General features: G+C 39.0%; 3 protein-coding genes across 3 annotated transcripts; all 3 read left to right on the forward strand.

Moving 5' to 3' along the window:
* Positions 1-10,944: 10,944 nt before the first annotated feature.
* On the forward strand, positions 10,945-13,006 carry LOC120772233 (cilia- and flagella-associated protein 161). Its single transcript, XM_040100724.1, has 5 exons — positions 10,945-11,070; positions 11,132-11,644; positions 11,714-11,815; positions 11,936-12,022; positions 12,783-13,006. Exons 1-5 carry the CDS (start codon positions 10,990-10,992, stop codon positions 12,882-12,884), a joined length of 885 nt encoding a protein of 294 aa, XP_039956658.1. The 5' UTR covers positions 10,945-10,989; the 3' UTR covers positions 12,885-13,006.
* A 592-nt stretch (positions 13,007-13,598) lies between these two features.
* LOC120772213 (trypsin-1) lies at positions 13,599-14,348 on the forward strand. The gene has a single exon (XM_040100693.1). It carries the CDS (start codon positions 13,599-13,601, stop codon positions 14,346-14,348), a length of 750 nt encoding a protein of 249 aa, XP_039956627.1.
* A 2,758-nt stretch (positions 14,349-17,106) lies between these two features.
* Positions 17,107-22,723, forward strand: LOC120770763 (putative polypeptide N-acetylgalactosaminyltransferase 9). Its single transcript, XM_040098347.1, has 12 exons — positions 17,107-17,169; positions 18,305-18,574; positions 18,664-18,877; positions 19,482-19,651; positions 19,884-20,048; positions 20,111-20,298; positions 20,354-20,572; positions 20,648-20,781; positions 22,062-22,152; positions 22,210-22,317; positions 22,389-22,496; positions 22,565-22,723. Exons 2-12 carry the CDS (start codon positions 18,316-18,318, stop codon positions 22,721-22,723), a joined length of 1,815 nt encoding a protein of 604 aa, XP_039954281.1. The 5' UTR covers positions 17,107-17,169; positions 18,305-18,315.
* Positions 22,724-24,270: the final 1,547 nt, after the last annotated feature.

A 24,270-nucleotide genomic window follows, 5' to 3' on the forward strand; every position in this document is an offset into this window, starting at 1 on the left:
TCCGATATGAAAAATTTCTTGTTAGGTTACACCGTTACTTTGGAGAGTAACCTGTTCCGAATTTCGTGAAGATATCTCCTCAAATAAAAAAGTTTCCCATACAATGACTTCATTCCGATAGTTCAGTTTGTATGGCAGCTATCTGTAATAGGGATCCGATCTCAGCAATTTCTTGGGGAGTTATACCGCTGTCTTGCACAATAATCTGTGAAAAATTTCGTGAAGATATCTCGTCAAATAAAAAAGTTTCCCATACAAGGGCTCCATTTCGATCTTTCAGTTTGTATGGCAGCTATCTGTAATAGGTATCCGATCTCAGCAATTTCTTGGGAAATTATACCACTGTCTTGCATAATAATCTGTGAAAAATTTCGTGAAGATATCTCGTCAAATAAAAAAGTTTCCCATACAAGGGCTTCATTCCGATAGTTCAGCTTGTATGGCAGCTATATGTTATAGTAGTCTCATCTGAATAATTTCTTGGGAAGATTATACCGTTGTTTTGAATAATAATCTGTGCTGAATTTTTTGAAGATAGCTCGTCAAATGAGTAAGTTTTCCATACAACCACTAGATTCTGATCCTTTAGTTTGTATGACAGCTATATGCTGTAGTCGTCCGATCTGAACAATTTCTTCAGAGGTTATACCTCTGCTTTGAACAATAATCCGCGTTAAATTTCTTGAAGATATCTCGGCAAATGAGAAAGTTTTTCATACATGGCAGCTACATGCTATAGTGGTCCGATCTAAACATTTTTTTTGAATGTTGTACGGTTGCTTTGGGCAGTAATTCGTGCCAAATTTTGTAAAGAAATCTTTTCAAATAAAAGTGCAATTGATTCCGATCGTTCAGTTTGTATATCAGCTATGCGCAATAGTAGAAACTACACCCAGAAACATGAAGGGTTGCCATAGAAAATATAAAAATATGTATGTGTATGAGTTATTTATAACCTTTAAATCGATTGGTGCCATATTCTAGTACAACACACATACTTTTGCATTACTATAATAGCGATTACAGAAAATCGAAAGTCTGCTTTCATATACAAATGTCCATTCAATCAATTCGTTCCACGAGCGGACAGATTGATACGTAGAGGCTCGTATATAGAGGCTCATAAATCGAAGTGCTCGCTTGACCATATTATTTAGTGGCCCTAATAAACTTCTGATATTCAACTGATAGCAGCGACTGCCGTGGTTCATTAAGTAATTAAAATGTGCCTTTGTTTGTGTGAGTGTGCGATTATTTAAATTACCTAAAGGCTTTTCTTTCTCCCTTTGCGCACATTTCTGAATCTGTTAGTTGGTCTCGTTCTATAACAGACATTGGCAGTCGGCATATTTTATGGCCCACACGAGTTCACCAACAGCTTACTGTCTCTATACTGAATTTTGACGAACTCTGCTGGCCATCGTTATCAGTAAGCATGTGCCAGCTGTGTGATCAATGTCGTTTACTCAAAAGTGTGAAAAAATTTTTACGTGCTCAGCGGGCAGTACTCTCAAAGAAACACTCAAATAGTGGCAAGTTAGAATATACCAAAAGCAATAATAGTAAGACTTTATTCATAATTTTAAAATTCTTAGTTTATACATCAAAATCTATGTTGTCCCCCCCAAAACAATCTCCTTTGACGTCAAAACACTTGTGCCAGCGTTTTTTCCAATCCTCAAAATAGCTGATAAAGTCCATTTCCGGAATAGACTTCAATGCACGTAGCAATTCACATTTAATGTCTTCAATATTGTATATTCAAAATGGATTCCCCGGAGCGGTCGTGTGACTTTGCTGAATGACCAGAAGTCCCATGGAGTAAATCAAGCAAATATGATGATTGCAGTCCGTCATTGCTTGAAAATTTGGTGAAAAACTCATGAAGAATCAATGCAGTATGTGGCGGTGCATTATCTTGGTGCAAAAACGGCCGACTGATCGTCTGTTTCCGGTTGGTAACCATAGATCCAAAGCTCATCACCAGTAATAATACGTTTCATGAGATCCTGATAGTCGGAAAGCATTGCTTCACAGACGTTGATACGACGATGTCTTTATATATTTTTTGTTTATATATTTCATATACTCTACTTTAGCAACCGACCGATATTTAAACAATCACTTCTTCTAATAGGCTTCGATGTCTTTACAAACGAAACTCAATGAAATTTCCGAAAAGGCTGACAGACGGATCGGATGAGATCCAATGTTGCCGTGATGTTGCCAAGACCTGAATAAAAAGCGGGATTGTCCGCATGAACTTTAGACTTTATATATCCCAAGTGCGCCTGGTCATTCCATACGTCAGTCTGAGTTGCTGTGAACGGCGCGGAATCAACTCTCCACGGTCTTCATGCACACTCTCAGCTACGGCTGCTATATTTTCTTCACTGCGAGTTGGACGTAGTCTATTCGGTTGAATATTTTCCAATAATGAATGCTGGTTCCCAAGATGGGTGGCTGTGTTGCGAATAGTACGCTCAGTATTACCGATTATGTTGACCATTACAGAGCGTGAATTTTCGATAAAAATGCTCCCTCCCTCAATCACCCGTTATTTATTCAAAATTTATTGTATTTTGCACATCCTCTTGAATGAATTGACAAAACATAACCGATTTTTCCCCTTTGCAAATAGTTTAAGGGAACTTTATTCACAGTTAAAAGTATTCATTTACAGTTATTATTACATTGTTTTCTTCGTTTTACTATAATTGACAATTATCACTTAAATTTGTAAAGACAAATGTGAAAAACTCAGGCTTTGGCAGCAATAAACATTTTCAGTATACAATAACAAATTGACGTAGTTATTTTAGGTATAAATAAATTAACTAACAGCCCAACAAAGCTCTAGGCACTACTATACAAATATTTTGCTATTTTTCAGTCGAAAGCATCAGTTAGTTGCTATAAAGTTATTTGTAATAAAAGCAGTGACAGACTTAGGCGAGTTTATGGCTTAGCTATAAAATATTCTTAAATTTATACCAATAATTTTCAAGGGTGTGCCATATTTAATGCCAGTTCGTAAGTTCTATTTAAACTTGAACGTACTAATGGTTCCCTCGTATAAAGGGTGATCCCTTTAGAAGTATTTCCTTCATTTTTTTTTTTTTTTTTTTGTTTTTTGATTTTCAAATGACTAAATTTAGTAGTCAAATTAGTTGGTTAGGTTAATCTGGTATGCCAATAAGCCACGCATAGACCAGTTTTAGTTCTTTACGATACCAGTTGGAGTTCAGTTCCTAGGTCCAAGAGAAGAAGTCATCTTTTAGAATGCCTGTGCTAGACGCGAATTTTAACAGACTTTGCGGCCACACTATCGATACCTCCTCTAGTGTATCACACCGTGCGAACCCCAGATGCTTACAGCATAGTCTTGCCAATGCGGGACAAGTGCACAAGAGATGCTTCACTGTTTCCCCGGTGCCCTGCTCTTAACATTTCCTGCAGTCATCTCGATCTACCAGCCCTATTCTGCGCCGCTGCGCCGCCTCCAGATAGTGAACAGTTAGTATCCCCATCATTATCCTACAGTATCTTCTATCGAGTGCCAATAGGAATTTTGTGTACTACCGATTTATCGTTTTGACTTTTGCAGTCTTGCACCCAGGTAACTCGATCCATCGGGTTTTCATTTTCTTTACCATGCTTCTGTCAAGATCGTTGTATAGACAATGCATGGCTTTTCCAATGATGTTCTCGGATGCTAGCCGTACACCATTCAAGACAATCTTGTCCACTATTTCATTGCCCTCGATGCCTTTGTGGCCTGACACTCAGTAGAAATGAAGTTGCTTACTTCTGGCAACATTTTCTACTGCTGCCTTTCTTCCCAAAACACTCCTGACCGATATGCTGTACGAAGTTTGATTGCTGCTTGGTTGTCTACGTTGATGTTGACTCTGGAGTTAGCTGCAGGTGCATTAGAGGCCAGCTCCGTTGCTTTCGCAATAGCAAATAAATATACTACAGTGGTCCGCCAAAGTAAAAGGTTTCCTTACTCCGTACTTTGGACAGTACATTACCGCATGAACTCCATTCTCCATTTTTGAGCCATCAGTATAGATGTTTAGAGTGTTGCTAACATTCCCTTACGCCAGCCGTTTTTTCAATATGTACTTTGAACCTTTCTTTACCCACCGAGCCATGCCCGAATGTTCTGTATGTAAATTATCCTGCAGCCAGTAGTCGTCCCGCAGATTTAGATGCGCAGTTTTCAGTAAAGAGATCTATAGGTGGCTGGCTTAGTACCAGTTCAAGAGCCGCTGTTGGAGTTGTTCTTAAAGCTCCCATTATGCACAGCGCAGCAAGCCTCTGAATCCTTTCCATTGGCTTCCGGTTGATGGATTTCCGTACACCTGTCTACCAATAAAATTAGTAAAATTTAGAGTTTTGGAATACCAGATAATGCCAGTCTTCACAGGTTTCCAAAGATTTTTATTGTAAAGACTGGACAATTGGATCCACGGTTTGATAAAGCGACCGTCCAAACTATATTCATATATTTACAGGCAGATATATTGAGCCCACACTGCCATCGATATCGTGTTTGCAACGGTCGATAGCGTTTTTATATTAGATAAAGTAGGACTCAATTGTAGTTTGGCGCGTACGTCATTTTAATTCAGGAAATGATGATTTATGGACCTCCGAAATAGTCCACTTTCGGTTATGAATGCTGCCAGGTAGAGTGAAATAAGATGCGGTTAGATTGACGCTGTTTCGATGTGAAGTGATTCATGGGTAGAAATGTACAGACTGAGGCCTTTTAGACACGTGTAATCAATAAGACATAAATGCCATAGCCGTAGCCGAAGATATACTGGCATAAAAGTTTGGTGCATATTTGCATATTTACGAAAATGGTCGATCATTTATTAAAAAGCTTAAACTTTTGTCAAAATCACATCTAATGGCCATTCCCATTTATTTTCAATGTTATTTTTGAGCATACACTAAAACAACAAAACTTACTTTCAATTTAAGCTTAGTACACACTCATCATATGTACATATGTATGTATATCGTAAATTGTCTTTCACCTTTTTTATAACATTTTCATTTGTTGACGCAGAGCACACAGCTTACCGTCTAACAGCTAAAATGTCACCTACACAAGCCTCCTAAAGTGGTGCTGTCTTACTTACAACAACACACATACCGACCGTCAGTATTTATACAGTTGTCTCACATGAGTTGTTGGATCGGGTTACTATCTAGTCTGCTAATATGCCAGCTTATCTCTGCCGCTAATAAATCTATTAACCTAGGCATACGGAGCAAACTATAAAATAGTAACAAAATGTAAATAATGTTATATATAGATATATGTGTATATCTATATATGAGTTTATATGTAACGCTATTTTCCCGTTAACCCGCTATGCCGTTCGAGCCAATAAACTTCGACGAACACACACTTGCATATTCAACTGCTTTTGAAAAATAAAAGGAAGCCAGCAAAAAAGAAATTTATTTCTCAAAATTGTTTATACTTTTCATAACAACAATAAAACAACAACAAAAAAGCCAACTGCTATCAGCAAATGTTCTGTGAGTGCAATTGAGTTGCTAGAAACAAGCACGAGATTCTCTAGATAGCGAACGTGATAAGTTGGCGAGCAGCGAAAGCTGGGGTCTCAGCACATCACGTGAATATCGCCAGTGTCGATAAGAGAGAATGAAGTATTTATGCATACATGTGGGTTCACATATACTAGTGCATTTGCGTTATATAATATATACACATATATATATAATATGTATATACATATAACAGTTGACAACGATTCGTCAGTCAGTTAAGTATAACTCGCCTTCTTGACCGGCTTGTTGAATGATTTTCAGTTTAACCAACACCTAACCAGCAGTAACTCTAACCGAAGCGTTCTCATGACGTCATAGACTTATATATTTTATGTCAAACGTACATCAAAACAAGTAAAAATGGCAACGTCGGTCAGGAATAAGGTTAAACTTATTGGTTCAGGGCGCTTTGGCGATGGCTAATATCTAGCCACAGGCGCTTTTCATGTGACATCACAAAGGACTGAATAAACAGACACAGCGTGACTCCTCTGCAACGCTGAGGTATCAGCCAGCTTACCTAACCTAATTGAGCCTATTAGTTTACTTTATTTGACCACCTTCAGTATTAATACCCCTCTCACTTCACTCCGACGGAAAGCGCTGTTATTACATTTTACATCGTTTCTCGTAAAATAGCGAAGATGTCGAAGTCTTTCAATGCTTAAAGAATTTTGTCTTTCTTTACGATAACGGAGGGGACGTATTCCACTCCATCATATACAGATTGAAAGCTTTTAGAGTCCGCAAACCTTGGAAATTGCGTGTAGACCATGTCTTCCAGAGAATCATCACTGTGTCCAGTTCACTCTCCACATTTTTGCGAAGAAGCTGGTACTTGGATAATAAGTTCCTAAGCCTAGCTACCACGGTTCTATTTTATAACTTGTCGTTGAAGCTCCACGACTGCCTCTTGGCTTTACTAAACACTTTTTTATACTTCTTAAATACATCTTTAAACTCACTTCAACCAGACTCTTCATCGAGCATCGCTAGGAGTTCCTTAACACTAAGTGATCCGAGCTCCTTGTTCCACTAGGGTGTCGTCGAGCTACGTTGTCCGTGCACTGGAGAGCACGCGATGTAGCGCGCTTTCTTAGGAATGTTTATGAGGGTGACTGTTCGTTCCTCTAATTCAGAGATTCGGTCATATGTCGCGAGTCTAATTATTACTACCTATAACTATCGTACTGTCTTAATAACAGTTTTGTGTACTTAGGATTCCTTACAATTTCATATTTATTGAGGGCTGAGCGTTATACTTGAAGTCTCACATACCTATTATCAGAAAACAAGCTTGTACAAAGCACCTTACAATCTTCGTCAGTGACTATTTTGCTAGTATACAGTGTTAATTCGGGAACGTTCTTGGAGGTCGTTATATTTATGTTGGTTCTTCCCCCGGTGAGCTTTAGCTAGATTACTTAACATTCTAGAGTTTAGCATAGATTCTGACCTTTTGATTTCAGACCCCACGCATTCGTGTCTATAGCCATCATCAGCGTATCTTTCGCTATATCAGTCACATCTACCAACTTCCGGAGTTCTATTGTTGGCGCTTCATCATCATGAGGCATGTAACATGATAAAAGGAGTAGGTTCACATCCTTGCCATCCTTTACGGCTACTACAGTCAGGTCATCTGAATAGAAACTTAAATCAATTTACATATGAATACATAATTTTCTTAATCAGTATGGCTGCTCTCCCTTTGTTCGTAACACTCGGAATGTATGTATAATATGTTGGAGACTTTGGTTCAGATACTATGTTTTCCAAGACTATCCACGGGTTCTAAACAAAAGTCGAATCGTAGCCGATCCTCGCTAAATACAGAAGGAGTTCGGCAGAGGCGACGTTCCACTTAAGCAGGTTTATTTGAAGAACCACCACCTAAAGTTCGGGTTTGAATCTCCCACTTTACCTTACGTGCGTCTTAGAATTTAGGCCTTTACGATCTGCTTAGATACTTTTTAACCTCTTGTTCCTTCAGCACCACTTTAAGGTACGCGCTAATTACGCCCCTTGCCATCTTCCCAGACCTTTCACATAAAATTTAAAATGTATGCCTTTATCATCATTTGGATTTTCTTTCAATCTCTCATAGTAAGCATGCTCATCAGCTGAGAGTTTGAATAATTATTTAAGCCGCTCGTTGATACCATAACCCAACTAACTATAAACCACTTATTTATCGATAAATCAACTGGATTGCTGATTGACTGCTTTTCATATGGAGCTTTCTCACCGCCCTCACTATTCAAGCTTGACTTTTATTACAGACTTTGTGTTATCTAAGCGACTTTTATCCGATTAGTACTTAAGGCAAGCGCTAAAGCATTTTTCACTTTAAACCATTAGCTAGTTTAAGTCTCTCTAATTAATGTCTATTTAACGAACGGCTTATTCAATATTGTACACGAATCATATATTTATTGTTGATGCTCATAATATCACATACATAATAGCCGTTTTCATTGCCAATGAACTTTAAATTTGCTTAAGTAATACTTAACTTATTTAATATTCATAAAATTGTGGTTTCAGAAAACACTCCGTTACATAAAATTTTACTAAAGGGGCTCGTAAGTATGAAGTTTCCCAGAAACATGCTCATTATACTAACATACAGAGGGCTATAATCGTATGTAAACGGTTGACGTGGGTGTTGATGCCACATGGGTTCGATGTACGTGATAATTGACAAGTAGAAGCCGGCATTACTTTATTTGGAGCAAATCACGTAGGATTACTGGAAACTCAGTTGTAGTCGACTCTGCTTGAGATGCTTGTTATAAAACCATGCACAAAGATAACCGAGCAGAATTTTTTTCATGTCCAGGGTTCCAAGTTGTGCCTAAGTGAAAACAAAATTATAAAAAAAATAAAGAAAAACTTAAACAAATTTATATTTTGAGGTTTGAATCAAGATAGCTACCACAAATATTGGACCAGCTCCAATGATAACCATGTCCACATTATGGTATTCTTCAAACTATAAAAATGAGGAATAGTTGTGTGCTCAACTATTTTACCAAATTTAATGGAGAGGCCCGCATGCCTTCGACCAAGAAATACAATGAACTTCAACCCCAGCAGTTTCTGCTGGAATGTTTTCACATATATCATACCTGCAGTCGTCTGCTTGAAGCGGAGCCACCTCATAGGAACATCAAGTGATTCAGACTTCAGACGTAACAAATTTAAGACACGCACTGACCGTCATTACAGTGGAGCAATCAATACCTTCACCGACTCCCTTTCAATTAATAGCAAACTTAGAGTCCAACCACCACCCATCGGATTCAAAGAGCTTGAGTTTCTACTTTTGACCATTTCATAACTTCGTTCTGGATACTGTGACATATTAAAATCCTACTTATCAAGAACCGGCTTCGATAAACTAACTATATGCTCAGCAAGCAATGACATCCTTACCATATAAACGGGGACTAGATAACAGCTACAACAACAGCTTCCTACTATGAATCTAATCTGGTTCTATGATCGGGGATGAGGAAAAATAATATGTATGACCCTCTATTTATAAGAAATCATTAAGATAAATACCACTAAGGTAAGAAGAGATCCAAAGTAGCGGTACTGAGGGTTTTTAGTTTTATTTATAAGCCACAAAGAATTATATTATTTTTCTATTCAAGTAAGCTTTCAGAATCTTGTTATGCCGTTCCCCTTATCTAATCCAGTTTAAAACCACAAATAAACGTCAAGCTTTTAATACCACAATAGGAACCCCACAACCAATAATTCTACCAATAAAAAAATTTAAACTGGATCAAAATATTCATTTAAGGACCAACAAATTTTTAAAATGGATCAAAACACTTATTTATAGACAAAGCTCCTTGGGTTTACTATATTACAAATCTGTTGAGAAGACTAATTATTTTCCAGTCAATTCGCTGATATGACTGCTAAGATGTTTCGACCCCAATCCTGCAAATACTGAATATACTGAATGAAAATGGCATGGTTGTTCTAACTCGACTTCTTTAGGCGACTATTATGCTCTTTTTTGTATTTACAAAGCATTTTTGAGTTTCGCAAAGAGTCAAACATAGAAAGAACTGCACAACCTTCAAAAAGTCTTACATTTTTACTGAACACCGCTTTAATTGATAATAGTCAACTGAGGTCTTGAAAAATTCTTGACAACTGATGCTACTTTGGGCTCAGTAGGCAATTGAAAAGAAAAGTTCTCTTTCGACGAACAAAAACCAAATTATAAAAGTACGTCATCATCCCCGTCCTGCTATATGATATGAAGGCGTGGACAATGTTTAGTCCGTCTTAGAAGTTTTCGAGAAGAAAGTTATTGGAACATTTATGGCTCTTTGAGCTTTAACAACGGCGAATACCGCAGTCGATGGAGTTGTACGACATTGATTGTTCAGGGGATCAATAGACAGTGTATGTGATTCGTGAGAACACTCCAGTTCTGAAAGTATTTGAGTCAGTACCCGTCGGTGGAAACTGAGGAAGGGGAAGACCTCCACATCTTTAGACCGATCAGGTGGAGAAGGAACCGACTGCACTTGGTATCTCGAATTGGTGCCAACTAGCGAAAAGAAGAAAACACGAGTCGGGCGCTGTTGTTGATTCAGCTATAACTGCGTAAGCAATATCTTCATTAGATTAAGAAGAAGGTCTTGAAAAATAGTCAATATAGAGCGTACCACTAAATTATTTTGGTTAATGTGAATACTAGATAGATTAAAACGCTTCTTTCTAGTTTTGTTAAGAGAGAATTGAGTAACATGGTACTGTCAACGCATCCCTGAGATCACTTTACATTAGTAATCGTTAGAATAGAGAGCTCGCGTGTAAGATGGTGAAACGTTGGAACATTAGCACATACCCTGCCTTTAGCTAGTTGAGAAAGAATATCGGGTCGGGTTTAGTATACCGTCCCAGGATTTCGGGAATAAAATGAGTATGGTCGGATAGAGGAGATTCTCCAGATCAAGAATATATATAGTTATAGATTATCTTTCATAGCTCTCAATATTCCAATTTAAAATAAACTGGGAAGCTAGGGTAGGAAAATCGAGTTGTTGAATATCGCTAGAACTCACTTGGAAGCATATTGAACGTACTATATATTATATTGCGACCTTCCCTTTTAAAGAATCTACCTACCAATCACTACTTTATCGATACTTGATTCTTGCAATAAAAGCACGATTATTCCCACACAGAACTAACTCGAACTGTATTCATAATATTTTTTTTTGAAAACTCGTATGCAAAAGACATTAAAATTTTATTTATTTTCATAAAATTCAGGCAACTTCGCAAATATTTTGTATAATTTTATTTTATATTGTTTAAACACAAAGAGATAATTACAATTTTTATAGTAACTAATTTAAAATGACATCGATGATACCGACCGCACGTTATCGGCCCGTGGTGCGCATTGGCAATTGGTTTGAGGACATCTGTTTGGAGCAGGTTTGAGCTGATTTTAACGTCAATGCCAACAAAATATTTACTTTCGTACGCCTACAAACAGGAAAAGGTGCAAGCCTTCAAGAGCCTACGCGACCGCGGTCAATTATTGGTGGAGAAGACGCGTCGCCTTTTCGATAACTTTCACAAAGCCATCGAACTGGAGGCGCCCAAAGAGAATGTCTACTTCGGCGCTATTGTACAGTTAATGCCCATGAAGATGAATATCTGCGAAGAGCATGTGAAGGCACAGCCCGCACTCTCGGTCATCATCAATGAGCGTGTTGTGCGGCATAGTCAGAACATCAATGACGAGTGTGAAATAACCATCGCGCCCTCGGTAACACCCTGTGTACGCAATTCGTTTCGTATAGTCAGTGGCGATGAGAAGGATCGCACCAATGAGGTGATCAAGTATGGACAACAATTTCGCTTGGAATGTGTGGAGAGTCAAGATGATATGCTGCTATTGTATAGTGCACCGAAATCGGCGGATTTGAAGAGCATGATTTATACTACCTTTGATTCGCGGAAGTGGGGCGAAATTAATCTGCCACTGGGTTTATGTAGGAAAAGTGTAAGTTTTGAGCTTTCTTTACTAAGTCATGTGTTTGGAAAAAAGTTTGTTAATGCATACATCGCTTAGAACTGTGGTCCGGGTAAGGAGATACCCTCGGCATATACGAAATGGTTTTGCACTCATATTGAGCCGAAGAAGCGTTTCGAGAGTCATGGTGCGCCAGTGCCGGTGAGTATTAGGGAGGTTTTAAATAATATTTTTGAACCTTTTGTGGTTGTATAGATTCTACTCCAATGAATTTTCGAAGCCACACCTTAAGCTTAGCACTCACCTATGTAACACTTTCAGAGCAACACCGCTTTAGTTATCACACATGTCCCAACTAATAAGAATCTTGCGGCGGAAAACGTCGTCGTGCAAACACTTTTTGGACCGGTGAGTATTCTGAACAGTATATTTTATACTGATTTTATACTTTTGCGAGGAAGTCAGAAGAGAAGGTCTACGAGATAAACGAAGGTTTAAGGTCAATCGGTAATAGAAAATATTATTGAGAAGGCTACAGACTGTTTGCACCATACAGCAGGACGGGGATGATTAGTGACTTGTAGAGTTTGATCTTTATTCGTCAATAGAGGACTTTACTTCTCAATTGCCTTCTCAGTCCGAATTAGCACCTGCTGGCAAGAGTTATTCTGGGTTGGATTTCGAGGCTGACGTTGTTGTTAATGTTAATACTGATTCCAAGCCAGATGAAATTATCCATAACATCGACGTTAGGACGGTCAACAATGACGTGGGAGTCCAGTCGCGAATGCGATGACGGTTTGTTTGGTGATGGCAGATATTTCGTCTGGACCTCGTTCACTTCCAGATCCATTTGCTTCGCTTCCTTATCCAATCGGAGCTGACTGAAGAAGTCGCACAATAGGGAGTCGTCTTGTCTGAAACCTCGTTTGGCGGCTCGGAGAGGGCCTTCCTGACGAATCTTTTGATGTTAATCATCGTCTTCTTCTGACTCTAACTTCTCGACCTTCAAGGGTGTAGTGCTTTTTAATTCCGCCCATCTTTCAACTCAAATGTGGTAAGGGTCTCAATATAATATATCGGTTCAAGCTCGAAGCTTTGAACAATTCTTAAAAGTCATGGAATTGAATTTTATATTTCCTAACACAATTTTGAACATTTCTTTCAGGAATTCCTCGTTTCAGTGCAGAACTATAAAGACATCTACAATCGCGAACGTTGGCAAAATATTTGGATGATTTGCAATGGCCAAAGTGAGGGTAAACGTTAAGTAAATATTCCAAAGAGAGACGTGGAATCATTGAACCCAACGGCTGCAAAAAGTATAGGGAAAGAATGCAATTAAAAAAATAAATTAAACTTGTACAAAAACGACAACAAATTAAATATAAAATAGCGCATGAAAAAACATATTTGCATGTCCGATTGTTTGACGGTTCTTTTGGGAAATCTCAACAGTTGTTGGCGCAAAATGTCGCTCAGCGAAAGATAACGGTTGCACAGCATGACTCCAGTCACTATAAAAAGACAGCAGGAAAATATTTGCACAGTGACTAACTCAAGTGCAATGCTTTCATAGGCGACCCACTGGATCCAGGTAGGTAAGCGGGTAATCCTACAAACATTTATATGTTAACAAGCGCTCGGAGCCGCCTACTACGCAGTAGGGTACCAGGTAGTCATTGCCCCTGCGTATGGTGATTGCGAAAAATTCTGACCCAATTTACACACACAGCTGGATGGTAATTTCTCAGCGCTACACTTGGCCTAATTTCCGTCGAGGTAAGCAAATAAAAACAAACGCATAGTTCAAGGCAAGACAACAAAGCTGTTTCTAATGCTCGATCCAGCTATAAGCGAATTCGACGACTACGAGTATAAAAGTCGCAACATTCTTTGCATAGTACATAGTTTACCTGAGTTCTTGAACGAGAGCCTTTTGAAAAATTTTTTCCAAGCTTTATTGTTTTTAAATTACTAAAAAATGTTGCTGCTACTCAGCTTGGTCTGCCTCGGCGCAATCGTCATTGAACCTGCTGCCGGCGGTACGCGTATTATAGGCGGCAACTTTGCGCTGCTCGGCCAGTTTCCGCATCAGGTCTCATTACAACTGCGCGGACGTCATCACTGCGGTGGTTCACTCATATCGCCCACTATGATTGTCACTGCCGCCCATTGCACGATTGGTCAGAGTCCTTCGCAAATGCGCGTCATCGCCGGTACGGTGGATTTGCTCACCCGTAATGGAAAGTCCTTTGATATTGCGAAATTCATCATACATCCACAATACAATAAACAGACGCAAGACTACGATCTCTCGCTTATACAACTGAGCACGCCTGTAACGTTGGATGATAATATCGGCGTAATTGCATTAGCAGATATGGAGGCGAATCACGCGGCCGACACGGTTGGCACTATCAGCGGTTTTGGTGCGGTCAATGGTAATCTGCAGCTGCCCAATCGCTTGAAGTATGCCCGCGTGCAATTGTGGAGTCGTGACTTCTGCAATCCCAAGAACATTCCCGGCATTACGGACCGTATGGTTTGCGCTGGTCATCCAAGTGGTCAAGTCAGCGCCTGCCAAGGCGATTCTGGCGGCCCATTGACAGTGGACAATAAACTTTTTGGCGTCGTTTCATGGGGCTTCGGTTGTGGCGCAGCTGGTAAACCGGCTATGTACACTTACATCGGTGCACTACGCTCTTGGATCAAACAGAACTCTGGTGTTTAATGTGAAATTCGATACGATTAATAGGAAATGAGAAAAATAAAGTCCTGCTTTGAAAAATATTTTTAGAACGTCTGATTACTATATATATATTTTTCAAATTCTTTATGGAAGCGTGATTCTTGCAATATCTGGATCTAAGAACCCGTTAACCTTTAAATACGATTGGATGAGAAGGAACGCCGTACAAGATAGCTCTCTGAAAAATTTATTTAGATATCCTTATTGCTAGCTTGGTCGTCTAGTCACGAATTTTTTCTTAGGGAGTAATCCTAGGTTAATTTTTGTTTGCCACTGTGCATTCCAAAGCGATTAAAGTCAGGTACATGTAAAGGTTAGGATACGTTAAGAGGTCAATGTTAACAGGTCTCGTCCTTTTGAGACGGTTAATGTCAGTTTCGCCTATGTCTGCTGGTACGCGGAAAGTCACACTACCTAGATCTTACATCCTCAGTCTTGCAAAAGCTGGGTAGTGGAGAAAAAAGTATCCGAAGGTTTCCACCTCACCCTCCCCCATACAACATTGACCACTTTCGTCCGTCAAGACTTTTAACCTTACTGCATAAATGCCTATGAGACAATGTATCCTTCCTTGACTTTGCTATGGACAAGTAGTTCAAAAGATCTCTTACGTTCTACCCTAGGCCAAAAGTATCGCGCAGTAGACTAGCGTCTGCTAGCCGCTCACGAGCTTGATGCTGTGCTAGAATGCAAGATGCCAATGAAGATCCATCTCGGTCCCATTCTAAAGAGAGCGGGACAAGGGTGCCCCCGGCATTAAGTGCTAGTTTTGGTATAGTTCACATTGCACCAGAGATGCATCTAGAGATGTCTGAGACCCTCTCTTTAGACACCTTCAAGCTTCTTAGCAAATGTAGCCTTTCCAAACATCCTCCTCCAGATGAATATAAATGTAAATGTATGTGTTTGTATTATATACTTAAAAGCCACTGTATTGCAATGTTTTTCTATATTTCTAACCAACCAATCAACGGTTAAGGTACCACTGTAGTTTTGGTTGAAGCGCCGACTGTAACTCTAACGCGCACAGCGTCATCTGTGCACATAACGTGTCAGTGAAAGTTACTGGGTGACTCATACTAAACAAATGAACATTAGGCCGTTATTATTCAAACAATTCGTTTTCTTGTTCCAAGTGTATTTAACCACTACGATGACGATGATGAGACTTTTCTATTGCTGTTTAACAGTCGATAAAGAATAACAAAGCATGCCTATTTTAGTGATAAAAAAGCTTCCAATTTATTCTGCCCGCCGTTTGATATGCGTTTTCAGGCAGTTAGATCGCTTTCTCGTATAAATTTTGAAATATTTCATTGGTTAAAGTGTAAAGCTAATCTTGAGCAAAGTCCAACTTTGATAGCTCATGATGCCAGTAAAGAAAGAGGTACGGAATTTCACTCCTTCGTTTATTAGTCTAATCTTCAGAAACATTTTTGAGCTCCTCTATTTAAGGCTGCTTTTCCGCCAATTGAATAATAGTTTGGGACCCTACAATATAGCTAAATACTCATTAATTACGGCTATTAATTATTACAGATAATATTTGCACAGATGTTTGCTCAAATTGGTCGATTGTCTTCAACACTCACTTACATCTTATTTAATGTCAGCAATTTTGCGAAAAAAAAACATATCGGGCCCAGCATTCATTATTGGATAATATTCGACCACATCCATGACGTAGTGAAGAAAATATTACAGCCGTAGCTGAAAGTGTATACGAAGAACGTGGGGAGTCGATTCAGCGTCGTTCGTAGCACATCGGACTGAAGTATGGAAGACTTGGCGCAATTTACGTCGAGATTTTGAATTGAAGCGTACAAAATACAGTTTGTGCAAGAACTAAAGCCGCTCCACCTTCCAAGCGACATCGCTTCGCTCTATGAACTCTTGAAAAGGTCCATGGAGATCCGACGTTTTCGAGCCAAATTTAGTTCAGCAATTGAGGCCCATTTCTGGCTCAATGGGTATGTAAACAAGCAAAATTGTCGGGACGAAGAGCAACTAGAAGAGATTCAAGTCCTAGCATTTCATTCAGAAATACAAAATTTTGGTGTGATTTGTAGGCCGGTGCAAACATCGGTCCATTTTTCTTCAAAACTGATGCCGGCGCCATGATAACCGACTATTTGATGAATGAAATTGAAGCTCATGATCTCGGCGACATTTGGTTTCAACAAGACGCATTAATCAATGGATTTACGATCGATTGGCAGTTAGATCGTGTGATATCACACCGTTAGACTTTTTCTGTAGGCAAACATATGTATGTAAAGTTTAAAGTCTATGCGGGCAATCCCGCTTACATGCAGGCCTTGGAGCAAAACATCACGCGTGTCATTTGCCAGTTGCTACTTGGTCGAAGTGCTTGAACGAGGCATCGGAAAATGAACTCAATGTATGGACGATCTGAGACCTAGCCGTGGTCAACATTTGAAAGGGATAATCTTCAAAAGGAAAATGCCAAAAAATGTTATTTGGAATGATGATAAACATTCTCTACTGAATTTGAAATTTTTGTGTTTTTTTCTTTAAAAAATTAGGAAACCTCGAAATGGATCGTCCTTGAGTAACACATTTGTAGGGTATAAATGAAATAGCGTAAGCCGTGAGCTCTAATAAGCGTCGCTAAGTTATACGGCTAATCAGCGTGAATAATGCCCCAAGCAGTTGAAGAAAGTTTAGTAATAATAGTTATGGGAGTACTTCGTCATTTTAAGCTATTGCAGGCCGGTGAAAAGGTGTTTGTGAAATATCGGAGCGAATGGTATAGAAAATTAGAATTTTGAAGCAGTAAAAAGTAAGTGAAATACTAAAGCTGAGCACACAAAGTGATGTTACAATAACATAGTAAAAATATAAAAATAATACTTCAGGCATTCTTCTTCTCGTTCGAAACTCGAAATAAAGCCTAGTTTTCGCAACGTAGAGCTAAATACAGAAGTCTCCATAATTCAGCCGCCAACAAGTATCGACGGTCTAGTTAATAGAACTCAAGGAGGAAAAGAAAACAAAGAAGTCTATTACGTACATAGGTTGCTATATATATTTCTGGACTAATAATGTAAATAGGCATATTTAACAACGAAAATTGTTATATTTTATTTTATTTTTTATTTTTTATTTTTTTATTTTTTTTTTTTTTTTTTTTTTGTCGATTGCTGTTTTGTTTCGGGCTCATACGCATAGATCCATGATTCGTCACCTGTGACGATCTTATAAACGTCTTTTGAAGCACCGCGATCCGATTTTTTTGAGCGATTATCAAATTGTGCGGGATCCAACGAGAACAAACATTTTTTACGGCCAGGTGTTCATGCAATATCGAATGTATGCTGGTGGGAGAAATGCATAGGCATGCCTCTATCTGAAGGTATGTTACATGATGGTCTTGCATTATCAGTTCACGTACGGCATCGATGTTTTCTGGCACAACGGCTGTTTTTGGACGACCTTCACGGAATTCGTCTTTGAGCGAGCGTCGGCCACGATTGAATCCGTTGTACCAGTTTTTCACAGTGCTATAGGATGGTGCTTCATAGCCATACAAAGATTTTAGTTCATCGATACACTCTTGTCGTGATCATCCACGTCGAAAGTTGTGAAAAATGATCGCACGAAAATGTTCACGAGTCAATTCCATTTTTTGGCCGAGATGAATTTTTTAATTCCCTGTAAATAAAACAATTCACTATTAAATGACAAAACGTTCTGAGTGATGTTATGCTAAAAAATGTCAAACTTTCCAATGGAAATGTCAGATTGCACCTGGCAACACTTAGTGTTGCCCTAGGCCAGAATATATATAGCAGCCCTCGTACAAAAGTAAACCAGATTACAGTTACATCTTTTATTGTAATTATCGATTTTTTTTCGAAATTAATTCCTGATCCGTATTATCTAACAGTTTTGACTTTTTTACATCAAATATTAAGGTGTTTTCAGAATGATGAGACTTATTCCAAAACTCACCAGAATACGCCAACCACTAACAGTGGTCAAATTTATAGTGTTAGTGGCTATATATATGCTGCTCATTTATTGCAAACGGCTACTGAAAGTGGCTGTACATGCGCCAGACTTTGCTGAAACGCCGAATATGAACGAGGAACTGGGTGATGAGAACACGGAGTTTCTTGAAACTGACTTTGGGTTACGCCACAGTAATGCGGTCTTAGATAACATGGCGAATGGAATAAACACAAGTAAGAAATTGCCTTAGTTTACATGAAATTTACTTCTCGCTTTCTTCTTCCTAAAATATTGTGCATTCTATAACGATTTTTCATATTAGCTCCACAGGTCCACAAAACGTCGAGTGTTCTGCCTCCGTTCACAATTGATATCAATGCACCTGGCGAGTTGGGAAAACCGGTTTATTTGCCCGCAAATATGACAGCGGATATGAAGAAGGCCGTGAATGAGGGTTGGCAGAATAATATGTTCAATCAATATGTGTCCGATATGATTTCGGTGCAACGAACGCTGCCTGATCTGCGGCATGATTGGTAAATAGAGAGTTGTGAAGAGCATAGAAATTAGTGGTTTAGATTATAAACATTGTATTAGTATTTGTAGAAATTAAAAATTTCGTTCGAAACTGGCAACTATTTTGAAGTTTAGAGATTATGATCTCAAGTTTTTAATGTTTGAAAGATCTGTGACGTGATAATCTTTATAACCTCTTATGGTTATAAACTAGCTGTCGTTGAATGCTTATGACCCCTGATCGAATTTAGTATTCTAATTAAAGCGATTTTTTCTTCAACTATGGTTATCGTCAAAGACAGACATCATAAGAGCTGATTACTCCGCATGAAATTTGCAATGGATGCCTCATTAGCCTATCAGACTAACTTAACGTAATCTATCCCTGGGCAGGTGGAGTCAAACTTTCGAATTTTCTTTGCTATAAAAAAATATTTAGATAATTGCTATATGGTCTCTCACACAGTCTTCGAAATCGAAATAACCTCCATTTACCTCCAGAAATAGTAATTTAACTGAGAAGTTTATAACCTCAAAATTCAAAACAGTTTCGCCCAATACTTGCCTACAGATATTTTCACATTTATTGCGCAATATTTTATTTCTCATTACAATTCTTACCAGGTGCAAACAACCGGATCGTTATCTGCGCGATCTTCCAAAGACCGATGTAATAATATGTTTCCACAATGAGGCCTGGTCAACATTGTTACGAACAGTGCACTCGGTGCTAAACCGATCTCCAGAAGAGCTGATTAAAAACATTATCTTGGTCGATGATTTCTCAGATATGGGTAAGAGAGTGAACTTGAGTATTAAGGATGGTTGCAGAGTAGCAATTGTAAATTAAAAGAGAGCCGATTTTTATTATACTTATAAGTGATACAAATTCATAGAATAGTCCGATAGTCCGATATAGACCGATTTCTTGAAAGCGCCGCTCACCGCTGCACTCTGTGGCCAACCTAATTTCGGAGGCGTTTCAAACTTCAATCAATTCTAATGAGGTAAACTTCCATTTTGCAGCACATCTGAAAGAACCACTCGATAATTACTTTAAGAGTTACACAAAGATACGCATACTACGCGCGCCGAAACGCCAAGGTCTAATACGAGCACGACTGTTCGGCGCAAGATATGCCACGGCGCCGGTTTTGACGTTTCTCGATTCGCATTGCGAGTGCGGCGAGGGTACATCCATAACTAGATTTATGTTATAATGGAAATCAACACTTCCAATCCATTTCTTTAAGGTTGGCTAGAACCGCTACTGGATCGCATAGCGCGCAATTACAGCACAGTCGTCTATCCAAATATTGCGACTATCGATCACGAGACATTCGAGTACATAAATGTAGATGATACGCTTATTGGCGGTTTCGATTGGGACTTAACATTCACATGGATTCCAACACCCAAGCGTGAGTTCGAGCGTAGAAATGTGAGTGTGCGAAGTTTGAGCTCAACTCGTTTCTCATGAAGATCAATTTGCACAGCATACCATGGAGCCGGTGTATTCGCCCACAATGCCTGGCGGTCTTTTCGCAATCAATCGTATATTTTTCGAACAGCTCGGCACTTATGACACCGGCTTGCTCATTTGGGGTGCTGAGAATTTGGAATTATCTTTTAAGACTTGGATGTGCGGTGGTAGACTGGAGATGATACCCTGCTCTTACGTTGGACACATTTTTCGACAAACTGCTCCATACAAAGTAATAATATGTGATGTTAGCGAGGGAATTTCACGACTTAAAGAAAGAAATCATAACTTTCAATGATATTTACAGGTGGCAGATAACAAACACAGGAACTCTGTGCGTTTAGCTGCAGTTTGGATGGATAACTACGCCAAATATTTTTATTACAATGTGAATTTTGACAAGGGTGATTACGGGAATGTAGATTCGCAAATCGCACTGAGGTAAGAAGGTTTCAATTTTGACGAAATTTACATATACTATATTTTTTTGCGGGTTGGGGGTTGGAAAAAGCCTTCCGCATCATCAGAGCTGTCATCATTTGCAGGTCTCTAAAAGAAAATAATGTGTGTTCCGCGTCGTCTTCTGTCGCGTCGTTGTATAGGCATGACGGCTCTTCTACTTTACCCATTCTAACAAGATGGATTTGTACCACGAAGGTTAATTTGGGATCCAGTCTTACGACTAGGTAATTAACAGCTTTTGTGTTCTTCGAATGTCCTAGGTCGTTTGCATTCTTATTACGAGAAGAATGTGATTCCTCAGTAGCTCTTTTTTTCTGTAGCGAGCTGGAGTTCATGTGAGTCAAGCTATATGTGCGTTCGAATCAAGACCTGATTCAGCTTTCTTCGTGCTTCCTCTGTGTCTCGGGATGTGATTACTGCTGCTATGTTGTCCGCGAGCCGATTAAACATGATTTGTTTGGCATTTCAAGTTGTAGTGTTACGTCAAAGCTAATGTTCCACAGGTCTGGGCCTAAAATGGACGCTTGTGCTGCTGCTGACGTAACTTCTATTCGTTGTGGTCCGTCTCTAGTCTGGTAGAGCTGTTTTCTGTTTCTAAGATAGCTCCGGGCTTTCCTGCTGTATCGAGAGCGGTATGCTGATAGCCAGCTGGGATCCCATTTTCTCCTGCTGATTAGGACAAGTCGTTGTTTCTTCCAAATTTCTGGAAATATTCCTGTTTCGATGCAGACTTTTTACATATTTAAGAGTACTGCGGGTCACTCTGCGGCAATTGTTTCGAGTATTTCTGCAGCGTTCGCATCTGGTCTGGGTTATTTGTTAGTTTTGAGCTTGCTAGCGTCCAGTTGCAGTTCTTTCATATAGAAAGTATATATATATATATATAGTATCAAAACAGTCCCTACGCTTCTGTGTTGGCCTTCTTGTTCCAGTCATAAGTTTTGTTTTGTAGACTTTGTACTGTTTGATGTCGAGAAATACTGTTTTGTTCTTAAAAAAGACAATCCAATCAATCATAGACAAAGTACCTGGTATCCATTACCAATGAATAGCAATCTTTCTTCAGAGAACCCCTTATATTTTGAAAGAGTTCTGATTTAAAAGAACGGATCTCTTAGCTACGCTAATTTCAGTGCTCGGGGTTAACTCTTGTCTAGATTCTATATGTAGTTTGTGAAAATATACTGTGTTTTATAAAATGTCAGATATCTTTACGTTTCGTATTTTTGAATCTGATGAATGTTTAATCTCTCTTCAAGAAAAAGGCTTAATTGCGAAAGCTTCAAATGGTATGTGCAAAATATATATCCAGAACTTGAAATACCCAAAGATCCGGTTTCCGCTGGAGAGGTGAGTATTTCCTGCATTACGAACACAACTTTTTGAAAATAACTATCAGACATTTAGATAAGAAATCTAGGCGCTGGCGCTAATAAATGCTTAGATGTGAATGGCCGAGCAATATCAAGACTACCAGTTGGCCTATGGCCATGTCATGGAAAAGAAGGAAATCAGGTAAAATGAAATAATTGCTTAATTAAGTTTTCTCTTCAAAAACAAGCAAATAAACACTTTTGTCCGAAAAGCATTGGTTTATGACTTCTGCTGGTGAGATACGCCACGGCGATTATTGCTTGGATTATGACAGCAATTCTGTGATAATATTTCTCTGTCATGGCAAGAAAGGAAATCAGGTAGGCATTAGATTTAAAGCTACCAATAGTAAGCCGATTTTTACACTGTTTTGTCTTTATTTTGACAGCATTGGACTTACGACACGGTAAATCGCTTCCTAAGACATGTCATTTCGAACTTATGCTTGGCTCTATCAACGAATGGCGAAGATTTGCTTGTGAATATATGTGACGCCGAAAATATGCATCAGAAATGGCTGTTGGAGAAATTTGATGAGCCAATGTAGATATATACATATGTATGTAGGTGTATATATGCCACTATTTGAAATATTTATGTAGAAATACTGTATGTCGTTTTTCGTCCAAAGATAGTCTCGAACTCTACTTGGAAGTATAAGCTAATAAAACATATAATGATAATACCAATATACAACTTTTTGGGGGTATGTTATACAATCTTGATAGTTAGAGATTTAGGTGAAGAACTTTCTGTTCGAAGTGTGTAAATGTTGCTCATTGAGAGTTCTGGTCTGTGGGATTTATAACCGAAATTTTCTATAAAAAAACAAGAATTTTGGTTTCACACGTTTGTCCGTTGTGAAGCCCAGAACTCTACGGCATGAATAAAAAGATGATCGTCGCATATCGCAAAAACATTCAAAGTCTGTCTAAAATTTATTGAGGCGCCTTATATGACTCCAGAAAATTGATTGGGCTCGTAGAAAGTATAACAACCAAGATGCTGCAGTCTTAGTCTAGCCAAAGCTGGACAGTGGAGGAGAAACTGTCTAAATAATGCCTCTCTTCTTCCTTATTGCAACTTTGGCAAGTGGCATACATCAAAGACACCGCGCAACAGCCAATTGGACAGCGTCCACTTAAGACATCTATCATTGCGGCAATGTGAGCCTTTTTAAGAGCTAGCAGTTCAATGGACTTTTTACGTTTCACTATAAGAAGAAGAAGGTTTTTGCAACCGCACAAGTGCTGGTCGTTGACTTACGCTTGCTGAAAGCGCATGGAATTTTTTTACAAGCTCATTGGCTTTACAATTTTCGACTATTCTGCTGTGGCCAGACACGTAGGCAAGTTATGGAAGTGACTTAATGTTACTGCTAGTGAGCTCATGTATTCCCTGTCTAGCTTTGAACTCACTGCCAGTGAGCATAAGCCCTGTATAGCAGCTCTGCCACCGGAGTAGATACCTCATTATGAAAAGAAGTACTTCGAAGAATTCATGAAAGACATTACTATAGTCTGATAGTCTGAAGCAAAAGTGGATTGGAAGTTTCCGACAGAAGACTTGCTCACATTCAATTTCGAATTATCCGCGAAAATGCTAATTGCACTTCTTCTCCAGCAACACTGCCCCACGCACATATCCCTGCGAGGTTTTTGCTCTAAGGATATGATCCTAGAAGTATGATCCGCGGCGCAGTGCTCCAAGTTATCAAGGATGCAGTTGAAGTTGATTTCGGAATGTCTCTTTCTGGTACTCTTACTGCCACGTACACATAGAACAGTATGGGCTTAATCACGGCTTCGTAAAGCCAAAACACAACTTTTGGTGAGAGATCCCATCTCTCCCCAATAGCTCCTGTACAACAAAATGAGGTAACCAATGCCTTCCACACACTCTCCTCCAAATTGTTCTCCCATGGTAGTTTTCAATCAAAATTGAAGCCTCTTTTCGGCTGGTTGAAGTCTAGAGGCCCTTAATGAGGGCAAGAATCCCACCGACTAGTTGTAGCTTGGTATTTATGAACTTTGATCAAATTTAGCTTCTTGTCGGTCTTTTCAGACTCCAGAGTATTAGCGAATGATGCTTTGA

Source organism: Bactrocera tryoni, chromosome 3 (genome assembly GCF_016617805.1).
Source record: "Bactrocera tryoni isolate S06 chromosome 3, CSIRO_BtryS06_freeze2, whole genome shotgun sequence".
Lineage (NCBI taxonomy): Eukaryota > Metazoa > Arthropoda > Insecta > Diptera > Tephritidae > Bactrocera > Bactrocera tryoni.

Coding starts and splice junctions, on each gene's coding strand:
- LOC120772233 (XM_040100724.1), top strand. CDS start 10,990: ATGACATCGATGATACCGACCGCACGTTATCGGCCCGTGGTGCGCATT. Junction 11,071..11,131: donor AGGACATCTGTTTGGAGCAG/GTTTGAGCTGAT, acceptor GCCTACAAACAG/GAAAAGGTGCAAGCCTTCAA. Junction 11,645..11,713: donor TGGGTTTATGTAGGAAAAGT/GTAAGTTTTGAG, acceptor TACATCGCTTAG/AACTGTGGTCCGGGTAAGGA.
- LOC120772213 (XM_040100693.1), top strand. CDS start 13,599: ATGTTGCTGCTACTCAGCTTGGTCTGCCTCGGCGCAATCGTCATTGAA.
- LOC120770763 (XM_040098347.1), top strand. CDS start 18,316: ATGATGAGACTTATTCCAAAACTCACCAGAATACGCCAACCACTAACA. Junction 20,299..20,353: donor GTGAGTTCGAGCGTAGAAAT/GTGAGTGTGCGA, acceptor CAATTTGCACAG/CATACCATGGAGCCGGTGTA. Junction 20,782..22,061: donor GATTCGCAAATCGCACTGAG/GTAAGAAGGTTT, acceptor TCTCTCTTCAAG/AAAAAGGCTTAATTGCGAAA.